The sequence below is a fragment of the Centroberyx affinis genome, unplaced genomic scaffold, assembly GCF_046629955.1.
Source record: "Centroberyx affinis isolate AG114_WGS23_722 - 3 ecotype Tasmania unplaced genomic scaffold, CSIRO-AGI_Caff_v1 ptg003732l_1, whole genome shotgun sequence".
Classification (NCBI taxonomy): domain Eukaryota; kingdom Metazoa; phylum Chordata; class Actinopteri; order Beryciformes; family Berycidae; genus Centroberyx; species Centroberyx affinis.
Genome location: NW_027281611.1, coordinates 127501 through 140117, shown reverse-complemented (window position 1 = coordinate 140117; position 12617 = coordinate 127501). Strand labels below are relative to the sequence as shown.

The window sequence follows — 12617 nt, the reverse complement described above, 5'->3', positions numbered from 1 at the left end:
CCCAAGTGGACTTACACTGTCACTCCTCTTTCACACCTCTCAATATCTTCTTTTGAATTCCATGCTGTTTCTGTATCTCTACCTATCAAGCTCCACATTGTGGTAATCTACCGCCCCCCCTGGTTAGCTTGGTGACTTCCTTGACGAGATGGATGTCCTCCTCTCCTTCTTTCCTGAGGATGGCACTCCACTCGTTCTTCTGGGTGACTTCAACATCCAGCCGGAGAAATTGCAATCTCTGGCCTTCCTTAACTTTTTCTCTTCCTTTGACCTCCTCCTCTCTCAATCTCCTCCGACTCACAAAGCAGGGAACCTGCTTGACCTGATCTTCACCAGATCCTGCTGTGCCTCCAACCTTACTGTTACCCCTCTTCCTGTATCTGACCATCACTTTATAACCTTCTCCCTTCCTATCTCAACCCCACTTTCCACTCAACATCCACTCACACTATCACCACCCGACGCAACCTAAGAAGTCTCTCACCTACCTCGCTCTCTTCTGCTGTCCTTTCCTCTCTTCCCTCAGCCGAGCAGTTTCTCTCCTGTCCACTGAGGAGGCCTCCGCTACTCTTCCATCCTCTCTTTCCTCCTCTCTTGACTCTCTCTACTACTGTGTTTCCCTCTCAGACTGCCAAGAACCTAGAGGTGATCTGGACCACCAGCTGTCCTGCTCTGCCTACATTGCAGCGACAACCCGCTCCTGTAGGTTCTCCCTCAACAACATCCACAAAATTTGCCCGTTCCTTATGAGGGAAGCGGCACAAGTCCTGGTCCAGGCTCCTGTCATCTCCCGCCTGGACTCCTGCAACGTTCTTCTGGCCGGGTGACCTGCCTCTGCCATCAGACCTTGAGAGCGCATTCAGAACACTGTTCAACCAACCAAAACTCTCTCACTTCACTCCCCTCTTCCGGTCGCTTCACTGGCTTCCCATCTCTTCACGCATCAAATTCAAGACACTGGTCCTCGCCTACAGGGCAGAGCATCAGACTGCCCCTCCCTATCTGCTATCTATGGTCAGGTTCCAAACCTCGCCTCGTTCCCTCCGCTCCTCCACCCTGGCAGGTCGCCTCGCCCCTCCATCACTACGTGGGCTCAGAAGTCGCTCATGCCGGTCACGACTCTTCTCATCCCTGGCGCCACAATGGTGGAACGAGCTCCGCCCCCTTCTGTCAGAACAGTCGAATCACTGCCCATCTTTCAGCGGAGACTAAAGACACATCTCTTCAGGTTACACCTGGACTCCTCTTGAACTAACCTATCTTCTTACCCTTCTAAAACTTAAAAAAATATATATATATACGAATGCTACTTATTCCTATTAAAAGTCTTAGCTGATGAAGACTGTGATGCACAGTTGGTTTCACTACTGTTGACAAAATGTACCATTTTAAGTCACTTTGGACAAAAGCGTCTGCTAAATTACGTAATGTAATGTAAATTAATGTTTGTCCCATTGAACAGAATGCTATAATGTTTGGTGTGATGTCAAAACTGACATTTTCAAATAGTATTCCTACCAAACCTCATTTTGTCAGAGTTTTTAAATAAAAGCTGCTTGTTCTCAGGAAGAAGAACTGTCATGATTTCCCAAAATCACCAAATCATCACCATGTGATTCCACTGAAAGACCATAAACTATAATATTGAATTATCACCCAGCCCTACTTGTATATATAATACAGAATATCTTTCATGTATTGAAATAGTCATCGAGACATTAAGCTGATCAACGGAAAAAACTGACTTCCTCCCCTAATTCCTCTGTTGCTCTCTCTGTCACTCGCTCACTTTATCTGGTAAATACATAATAATAAATAATAACTTAATACATCCCTTTATGTAGTTATAATTCATCATTCATATACATGTTCAGCACTTATAGGCTTTAATTTATTATTTTGTAGTTATTTCGGAATATGCAATTAAAGAATATTGTTATGTAACGCACCAGTGGCCAAACATGGACTGATATATCTTTGACGATAAGGCAAGGAAAGTAAAGTTTATTTATATAGCACATTTCATAAAACATTGGCAATTCAAAGTGCTTTACATAAATAAAAGAAAAATAAAGACATAGGTAATAAAAGATATAAAAAGTGAAAGTGCATTAAAATCACATTTAAAAAGACAGCACAAAAAGATATAAAAGTAAAAAACAGATAAATAAAAGATTAAATTAAAAAAAATTGCTGGCGGACAGAAAAGTTTTGATTTAAAGGATTCTAAAGTGGAGGCAGATGTTGCATGAGGAGAATAAAAACTAAAAGCTGCTTCAGCACCTGAAGGAGATCTGAAATGTATTTGGTATTTTGTATTTTGATCAGAAACGTATTTTGGTCCTATAAAAATATTTTTGGAACGACAACAATGGAAATACCGCAGCAGCTTTCGGTCGTCTCTGTGTTCGCCGCTAGTTTCTACAAAACAACGAATGATTCTGATTGGCTGAACGGACGCTGACGAATCTGTTTGACCAGAAAAAAGTTCAGCTGAGTTGAACTTTCTGTCAAAACGGATGAAGATCTGACAAGAGACAGCTCTAATGAATTAAATGAACAGAGACGGACAGACAGCGGATCAGTGTGGCCGCGGGTTCAAACCCTGGCAGCAGCTTTCTGGATGTCCCATGATGGTCTGAATGCTGTTTCAGAAGAAAACATTGAATACTTGGAAAATATCAACTATTGTTCAGCTTCAGTACAAAAATACAGTCAAACCCAAATCTGGAAACTTTCTGCTACGACTTGCTTTCTGTCAGGAAACTGCTGCACAGACTGGAAACTGAATCAAAGAGTGAGTCCATGTTTGGCCACTGCAGCGTTACACCAGAACATCTCAGATATTTCTTCATAGTGTGTCATGTTGATTATCTTTAACAGACTTTGATTAATCGACTTCTCCTCTCTCCATCTTTATCTGGTGGTTCGCTGCAGAATATGAATACACCATCTTGTCGAGCTCCACTGTGTTTCTTCTGCACTTGGAGATGAACTTCCGGTAGAGGAAGAAGCCAACCAGACCCAGGATTAAGACACCAGCTGTAACGCCAAACCCAAGACCAAACGTGACTCGATCTGGGCACCAGCTACCGAGGCAGGTCAAGGTGGAGTTCACTGAGAGAGGAGAGGAAGATGAGAGGAAAAAGTTTCACTACATGACCGGTGTTTCAGGCCGTGAGACAGGAGCTATTTTTTCTATATATTTTGCTTATCTGAAGTAAAGGGGACAACAGCTGAAGTCCTTCCTGACTTTCCTTTCTGTCTGGCAGTGATGTCATACGGCTAGATTACAACTAATTAAAGAGCGCCAAAACGCACCGCAGCCAAAACACCGGCCACAGTTCAGAGGAGACACACACCGACCATAACCAAACCACTGAACACAGAGAAAACACACAGATGTGTTTGTAACAGTGTCCTACATGAGAATCAATTACACTTTCTGAAAAGCATTAATTTATGTTTTCTCCTTTAAAGACCCGATCCTCATACAACTTGCATCAGGTTGATACTGCTTACTGTGATATTTACTATGAATTTAACAAACTAAGGATCTTTGTCAGCCTCAGAAAGGCGTTAAACTTTATTGTGGAGTAAAAAGTGGAGACTGCGGTTTGTTAGGTGTGGTTTCATGACCTGTAGTGAGAGACCCTAACCCCCGACGAGACTGAGAGTGACTGAGCGAGAGTGTGTGTGTGTGTGTGTGTGTGTGTGTTTGGGCACGGCCACATGCAGGCGGCGCCCCCCCCGAGTGTTTCCTGCACTAGACAGTTACCGATGTCGCCTAGGCCAGAAAAAGCCCCTGGTTGAATTCACACTCTAAACCACAATAACAAACCTGCTCTCATCCATCTCTTCCTCTTCCTCACACCCAGACCAGGTTTCTACAAAGCTGCTCACCCCAAAATAACACAAGTGTAAGTTGCATAAGATCCTGTGGACCACTGAATGGTTTCCACCCTGATTTCTTACATCTGCAGCACGCCATGTGACCTCCTCTCGTCTGGGCCTGTGGTTTGACCTGTGGCTCTAACAGACTACAGATACTGCAGCCACATAGACAATCAAGTGGCTGATAAAGTGTCTAAAGGAGAAGTGATGTTGATTAACAGAGAGAGAGGAAACACTGCAGTGTAGAAAACAGCTGAGATACTCGCAGTGAGAATGAGAAACACCAGAGAGAAGAAAGTCAACTGGATCCACAAAGTCCAGAAGACTCTGAATCCAATAAGGAGGGGAAGAGGCTGAAGGCTTTGAGTGTAAAAAGCCTTTTATTGTCCTGACTCAGAACCAGAGAGTTTCAACCCTGAAGCTCATGAATCTTTAGGGTGAATTTATGTTCTCACTGAAAACAATGTGTCGGTTTGAAATCCAGCCAAACTTGATTGGAGAGCGAGGTTTCAGCATCGTCCAATCACAGACAAGACATTTGGTCAGGTGTCTCATTCATTTTCACTCCTCCAATTGTCAAATGTGTCAGTGTTTCCATTGACCATTGCTCTCTTTGCCCATTGCCCAGTCGCTCATACTCATTGCCCATCGCTGGCAAATTCTGCCCTAAACTGACAAATTTGACAGTTTGAGGAGTGAAAATGGATGAAATAACAAACTGCCATCACTGTCATCTTTGGCCTTGTTTCTACTGAAAATGTAAAAATGTATTAATTTTTAGTTTCATAACATGCTATAGTCTTTTGTTCTGATCCGGCATCAACAGCTAGCTTGTTAGATTAAATGTTATAGAAAAAGAATCAAAGCTGTTATTTCCTAGTTGTGATTACTATTTAGCAGCAATTAGACTATTTCTAAAATATCTTTGGGTCACCTGACCAATGTACTTGTCTCTGATTGGTTGATGTTGAAACCTTGTTCCTTATCAAGCTTGGCTAGATTTCAAATGGCTACATTGTTTTCAATGAGAACATATTTCCAGCAAAATCTGAAAAATGTGAAGATGTGTCTCATCAGATTCAGGTCTTCTTCAGGGCAAGAATTCACTCAGTTGACTTTCCTCTCACTGGGAGTATCTTAGGTGTTTTCTACAGATCTGGTTCCTGTTTCCAGTGGCACGTCCGAACCGAAGGACGAGTAAAGAGTGTGTTCTGTCTGAGCGCTGCAGGCTGTGTGGTCAGGAGACAGAAGTGACTCACCTGTGTGTACAGCAGCCGTCCGGTTCACCAAGGAGCAGTTAGCTTCAACAACACAGAGACAAACTGGTTAGCAAACCACGGGAGTGTGTTTATGTTCCCTCAACCCTATGTTCCCTAAACCCTATGTTCCCTGAGCCCTATGTTCCCTCAGCCCTATGTTTCCTCAACCCTATGTTCCCTCAACCCTATGTTCTCTCAACCCTATGTTCCCTCAGCCCTATGTTCCCTAAACCCTATGTTCCCTCAGCCCTATGTTCCCTCAGCCCTATGTTCCCTAAACCCTATGTTCCCTAAACCCTATGTTCCCTCAGCCCTATGTTCCCTCAGCCCTATGTTCCCTAAACCCTATGTTCCCTCAGCCCTATGTTCCCTCAACCCTATGTTCCCTAAACCCTATGTTCCCTCAGCCCTATGTTCCCTCAGCCCTATGTTCCCTAAACCCTACGTTCCCTCAGCCCTATGTTCCCTAAACCCTACGTTCCCTCAGCCCTATGTTCCCTAAACCCTATGTTCCCTCAGCCTTATGTTCCCTCAACCCTGTTACCTCAACCCTATGTTCCCTCAGCCCTATGTTCCCTCAGTCCTATGTTCCCTAAACCCTATGTTCCCTAAACCCTATGTTCCCTAAACCCTATGTTCTCTCAGCCCTATGTTCCCTCAGCCCTATGTTCCCTAAACCCTATGTTCCCTAAACCCTATGTTCCTTCAACCCTATGTTCTCTCAACCCTATGTTCCCTAAACCCTATGTTCCCTCAGCCCTATGTTCCCTCAGCCCTATGTTCCCTAAACCCTACGTTCCCTCAGCCCTATGTTCCCTAAACCCTATGTTCCCTCAACCCTATGTTCTCTCAACCCTATGTTCCCTAAACCCTATGTTCCCTCAGCCCTATGTTCCCTAAACCCTACGTTCCCTCAGCCCTATGTTCCCTAAACCCTATGTTCCCTCAGCCCTACGTTCCCTCAGCCCTATGTTCCCTAAACCCTATGTTCCCTCAGCCCTATGTTCCCTAAACCCTATGTTCCCTCAGCCCTACGTTCCCTCAGCCCTATGTTCCCTAAACCCTATGTTCCCTCAGCCTTATGTTCCCTCAACCCTATGTTCCCTCAACCCTATGTTCACTAAACCCTATGTTCCCTCAACCCTATGTTCCCTCAACCCTATGTTCACTAAACCCTATGTTCCCTCAGCCCTATGTTCCCTCAGCCCTATGTTCCCTAAACCCTATGTTCCCTCAGCCCTATGTTCCCTCGGCCCTATGTTCCCTCAGGGTTAGCCTAACCCCAGAGGTTGTAATTATAACCTACTGTACAAGTTAGCAATTTCCAACTTTCAAACAGTTTTCTCTCACAGTGTAAAGTTATCCAGTGTAGCTTTAAAAGATCATCACACTATCAGAATAGCAACTATATGAGTTCTTAGAGTACTGTGTGGGCAGAATTCAAATTTATGCAAATCTAAATCAGAGTAGAATGAGACTGATTCATAGAAACCAAATGTTTTATTTTTAGGACTTTCTCTCTCTGAGAATCTGGAGCAGGAATCATTTGAAGTAGATTCATGAAATCCTCACCTGTGCAGTTGGTTTCCTCCAAGCCGATCTGAGGAGAGACAAACAGACAGATATCAGACCAGAGTTCAGTTCAACCATCTGAAGTAGTGACACCTGTTCTCACAACATTGATGCAAATGCTGCCGGTTATTTTTAAATTACAGTCTGTAATTGAAGTCTTTGGTTGACTAAATGATGGTCAGCACAACATCAAACCAAATGCTGTGACACTTCTTAAAGTATAGCAGGTAACTTAAGTCCTTGGATGACTAATGATACACTGTATACATGCATTTTATTTATAAAGCACTTTACAATATATCTAAATAACTAAATAACTCTTTGACAGTCTGGATTGTGAACATGGATATAAAATGATGAAATTCAATACTTTTTTCTTTTCAAGATTAATGAATTTCACTTTGGAAATAACGTCTTCACTTCGAGGAAGTCTAGTTTTACTGAACATGTCTGGGCATGTTCCAGCTCTGCTAGCCCTACACACACACACACACACACACACACACACACACACACACACACACTCCTCCTCCTCTCTAGTCAGTCAACAGTGGTTTGGTGTTTCTGAGCTGCTGCCTGGTGTCGCCCATTCTCAACAATTTCAGATATCAGCGTAATCCACCTCTGACATCATGAAAATCCCCTTTCACCTCTGATAGTGAGTTTCCCCATTCACTGAATAGCTGCAGTGGGTCATCCTGAGTGAAGGAGCTGCCATCTGCTGTCATTATTTTGGGTTTCAGTGGAGAGTTTTAGTGTCCCATGAGGGTCTAAACGCTGTTTCAGAGGCTTTTCCACCCTGACAGGAAGGACATTATTGGGGAAACACTGAAAACTTGGGCATGGAAATGTAAATAATGCTGACATGAATCATAAGGTTGCATGGTTATTTCTGTGTTGAGTGAATTTCAAGCCGCTTCAGGCCCATGGAAGCTGCTAATTTGCCCCTGTATATCTTCAGTCAATGTGAGCTTGTTTCCAGACACATGATTTGCATCCAGCGTCAGTATATAAAATATATGTTGCCAGTTCAGACAGACAGGGAGGCAGCTGTCCTTTACCCCCAGTGGAAGACAGTCCTCTCTGTAGGTCAGGAGGTCCAGGCAGCTGGTCAGGAGGATGGAGCGGTTGGTCAGGCCTCGGACACGATGCGGGTCGAAATCAGAGTCACGGGCCAGGACGATTCTCTGAAAAAACGAAAAGACAGAGAGAGAGAGAGAGAGAGAGAGAGAGAGAGAGAGAGAGAGAGAGAGAGAGAGAGGTATTATCCTTGTTTTATCCACGTATTTGTATTTTTTTTTTACTACCTTTTAGTACCTTATTTAGTTATGTTTTATGACAATTTTTTTTTTAACTCTGTTGATTTTCTCTTGTTTAGCAAAGCACTTACACAATATTTACACATCAATAAAGTATTATTATATTATTATTGTTCATTCCTGTGTAGTTACTGTCCATAGTGAAGTCAAATCTTTCTTTAGATGATATGGAATATGAACACAGACACCTTGGTTACAGCTACAGTTACTATAATGTTAAAAAGCTGACAACTTAACAAAGGAATTCTGTAATTCTGTAAGTATATGCAGTGTATGTAAATAAGAATATTTATATGTGTATTTAATTACACTAAGGGGCCATAAAAGCGACGAGAATAGACTGTGGCATTGTATACTATTTGCAAACCACACGCACACACACACGCACATCGTTCCGCACGGCAGCTAAAAAATGTACCTAGACTTGTTTTTTTTGGCATTCTATGCTCCACTTGAGAGACACAGTGAGAGAGAGACAGGAAGGCACGGGAGAGAGAGCAAGGGGAGGACACGCAGCAAAGGACCACGGGCCGGACCCGAACCCGGGTCGCCGCGGGAAGGCCCGAGCCAAACGGCACGCACCCCACTCGGTGAGCCACCAGGGCGCCCCTACCTAGACTTGTTTTGACAGAGGGTGAAAAGCCGTTACATGTGACAAGGCTGGTGACAGTTTCTTCTGGAACAATGAAGGAAGACAGAGAGGAAGCAGGGAAGAGCTGTGCCTGTTGTTTTGCATATGTTTTGCATATCCAAATGATTATTTTTGGGCATTTTTGCCTTTATTCGACAGATGAAAGTATAGAGAGACTGGAGGAGAGATTAGGATGACATGTGACAAAAGTCCCAGGTCAGATTCAGACCCATTTACATATGGTTTAAGGCACAGATATGTGCCTAATCATCAACCTTTGATTGAGACCTGTGATTGATTGATGAGATTTTGTCTCTCGGACCCAAATCTGAGAATATTTTTATTGTCAGATATGATTTTGTCCAGAACTCCATGACTGTCTGTATTGTAGGCAGAGAGATAATTATGACCAAAACAGTCATTCTTCTACATTCTCTAAATGGTGAAGTTTAACAATTCATCAATTTGCCTGGGGCCCCCTGGAACCCCCTCTAGGACAGCTGGTGGTCCTCGGACCGCGCGTTGAGAACCACTGCCTTAAACCACTGAGCCACCAAGACGCCCAAAATTACAGTGTTTTTTCTCGCTACCTGGATAAAACATTTATCTCCAATTTTATCATCATATTTGTGATTTTAGCTTACAATTGGAGCCAATGACTTCCGGGTTGAAGGCTAAAAAGGGAACGTGGGAAGTCGGAAAGTAACGGGAGTAGAGTAAACGCATCGTTGATTTTGTTATTTTCTGGATTTGCTGATGAACAAGAGCGATCGCATGGCGTCAGAAGACTTGGATTATCCTGCAGCTGTATGGAGGACTGTTATGGACTAAAGGACTGTTATGGACTAAAGGGCTGTTATGGACTAAAGGGCTGTTATGGACTAAAGGACTGGACTCCATTTACTGCAACTGTTTGGAAGAAAGCTTCTCTGGCAGTGAGCCTGGAGAACTGCTGGTAAGCTGTATGAAGAAAAAACACTCATCTGATTTTGAGCTGGCATAAGGATGCGTAACGACAGAATTTAATTTTTTTTGGTGAATTATCCCTTTGAAAACAGATGAGCGGCTCCTGCCTGAGGAGCGTTCAAAGCTCTTCTGATCACATCTTAACGCACCAATCAGGTTTTATTGAGCCAATTGTGTGTTTAACAATCTGTTAAAGTTTAACAGATTGTTAAACACACCACTGTATTGAATGTCTATCCCAGTGTAAATAAATCCTATCTCTTATCCAAACATAGTTATCACATGTCGGTGAGTGTTTGATGGCTGAAGAGTCACTGGTAGCCACCGGCTCTGCCTTCTGTCCAATACATTGATCTGTTTCTAATCTCTGATCAAATGGTGTGATTAGAAATGAACTGTGACTGTCATTGACGTTCTGCTGCAGATCTGCTTAGAACATTTTTCAGCTGATTATAATCGGTGGCCAATCAGTAAGTACAATGCTATATCTTAACACACAGGCTTCACAAGTGTATTAAGGTCACATGACAGGTCACATGTCCCACAATGACCAGTGAAGCGGCAGGTAGCAAGTTCACCAACTTTACTCGCTCACTTCAACAAGAACATTTTCAGGAATGGGAGGGGGAGAGCGCCGCTTCCAAACAGCGAGGGAGGAGACAAGCTCGTCTTTAAAAAAATGAAAAGCTGCTGAACGGAGCGGGAGGAGCTGCGTTCAGGAGCGGAAGTTGACAACAAGCTTTAGAAAACAGCAACACAGCTGGATATTAGTTTATATCATTATGTCTCTATGAAACCACACAGCACACATTAGCTTCAGGATTGGTCAGAAGGTCTGAAATCACTTAATGCATACAGATTTGATTCCCGTTTCATTTTATTGTTTTTTAACCCTGTTTACATTTACATATTATTTCATTATTAATATTAACATTTATTTGCTGTTCACACTGATTAGAAAACATCAGATCTGAGTCACATGGAGGAAAAATCAGAGTTGGGAAACTTTCAGCTGCAGAGTGAATGAAGCCTGAGACAAACACACTTCATTCATTTCCTTCAATCAATCAATCAGTCAATCAATCAATTAATCAGTCCATCAATGACAGGTGCAGGTCTGTGGACTCACCTGTCGGTCCTCCCAGCAGGTCTCACAGCTGGGGGAGCGGGGGGGTCTGGAGAGCTGGAAGGAGGCTGAACCGTTTTCATGAGTCCTGAAGCTGCAGCTCAGACCGGACTGAGACTCTGCTGCAGCCGGAGGCCGGAAACACCACAGAGCTGCAGGGAGAGACAACATGACAGTTCACACCGAGGCTTTCACTTGAACCACCAGTGAGTGTGTGAGCGGGTCAGCGAGGTCGAGGGTTCGATTCCCCATGTGACCGAGCCTGCTGCGGTATCCTCAGAGGTGGAAAGTAACTAAGTACATTTACTCAACTACTTTGTATTTTGTGAGACTTTCTACTTTTCCTCCACTACATCTCAGAGCGAAATCTTGTTCTTTTTCCTCCACTACATTCATCTGCCAGCTGGAGTTACTGGTTACTTTGCAGAATAAGGTTTTAAATGCAAAACTCATTGATCGGAGACTCAGGCTCCTCCCCCCCACACTGCAGATGGAGTCTCAGGCTCCCAGGAAGGAAAAGTAATGGCAGTTAATTTCCCTGGGATTTAACATAAGCCCATGTTTAAGTATTTTGCATGTCCGGAACTTTTATTCTGATCACACACTGTGGAGCAGGTAAACACACATCATGCCATCCTTTTATTTAGCGCTCATGTAAACTCTCATGTAACCACAGCTACTGATGCAAGGCTTCACAGCTCATTACAGAGATACATAGTTGTCAGTGCTGATTACTGACTGACTGCCTTGCAGCTGTGGCCCAGAACCACCAGAGTCACTGCTGACTCTGCTGCCCAGACAAACAAAACCACCAACCACACAGTGTGTTAACATGATAATGACACCCAGCCAGATGATAATGACACCCAGCCAGATGATAATGACACCCAGCCACAGGCCTACAGAGGAAACTGTGGCTCTGACGCTCCCTGATGTTGCTTCCATAAAGCTTTCTCTATCATTATGATTTTTACAGTTTCAAGGCATGGAAAGAATCAGACCTTGTCGTACAACAAGATAACTGATGTCTATGTAGTGTGAGGACATTAGTTCATTTTGGTACAGATGGGCTAAAGGTTCAGACTGGATTTAAAAGAAAATATAGTATAATAGTAGAAGAAGCAGAGCCTTGCCTGGCTGAAGTTCAGGTGGTTCCCTAAGCCTAAAGGACTTTCCCACTTTAATGACTAACAAGATGCAGCACAATGCACAATGCATTCTGGGTAAGATGCGCTCCTGAAGGCAGCGTGTGCTGACTCACTCCCTCAACCTCAGAAAGTTCACTTTTAATATAATTAGTTAAAGTGGGATCACTTTCTCCCCATTCTTCCCCTTTCTTCCCTTTCTACTCTTAATACAAAAACCCCTCTCTGATTCTGTGAATGCTGCTAAATAAAAATCATCAAAATCAGTTATATAGACCCCTGAGCTAATGAATGATCAAGAACAGCTGGTAACCGAGAGTGAGGCGTGGCTTCTTAATAGGTGGGCGGAGATTACCTAGATACACACCACATAGATAAGCACTCACATAACAGCATAAACATACACACTACATCAGTGGTTCTCAGCTGGTCTAGCCTCAGGACCCACATTTTTCCTTAGTCATTAAGTCGCGACCCAAATTTCTGAAATTTTTGAACCACTCAAATTTATTTCACAAAAAAATAGTGCAGTAATACACAATGCCTTCATGCACTGTTAAAAACATGAAATAAACAAAAAAAAGTGCAACAAAAGTGCAACTAGGGCTAAAATCCCAATGAAATAAAAAGGCAGTCTTATCTTGAATTACAGGCATAGGCCTGCCGCCTATATCCTTTTTTATTTTTTTCAAAATAAAAGCGCAG

At 43.3% G+C, this 12617-nt stretch overlaps 1 protein-coding gene across 1 annotated transcript in view; it reads right to left on the bottom strand.

Moving 5' to 3' along the window:
- Nucleotides 1–1976: 1976 nt before the first annotated feature.
- LOC139662201 (uncharacterized) overlaps nucleotides 1977–12617 on the bottom strand; it is a 13246-nt gene continuing 2605 nt past the window's right edge. Inside the window, exons 2-6 of the mRNA XM_071540836.1 lie at nucleotides 10771–10919; nucleotides 7787–7912; nucleotides 6726–6753; nucleotides 5154–5195; nucleotides 1977–3117 (exon numbers count right to left, since the gene is read on the bottom strand). Of these exons, the coding sequence (XP_071396937.1) occupies nucleotides 2891–3117; nucleotides 5154–5195; nucleotides 6726–6753; nucleotides 7787–7912; nucleotides 10771–10919 (572 nt within the window). The 3' untranslated portion in view covers nucleotides 1977–2890. The remainder of the gene's footprint in view (nucleotides 3118–5153; nucleotides 5196–6725; nucleotides 6754–7786; nucleotides 7913–10770; nucleotides 10920–12617) is intronic.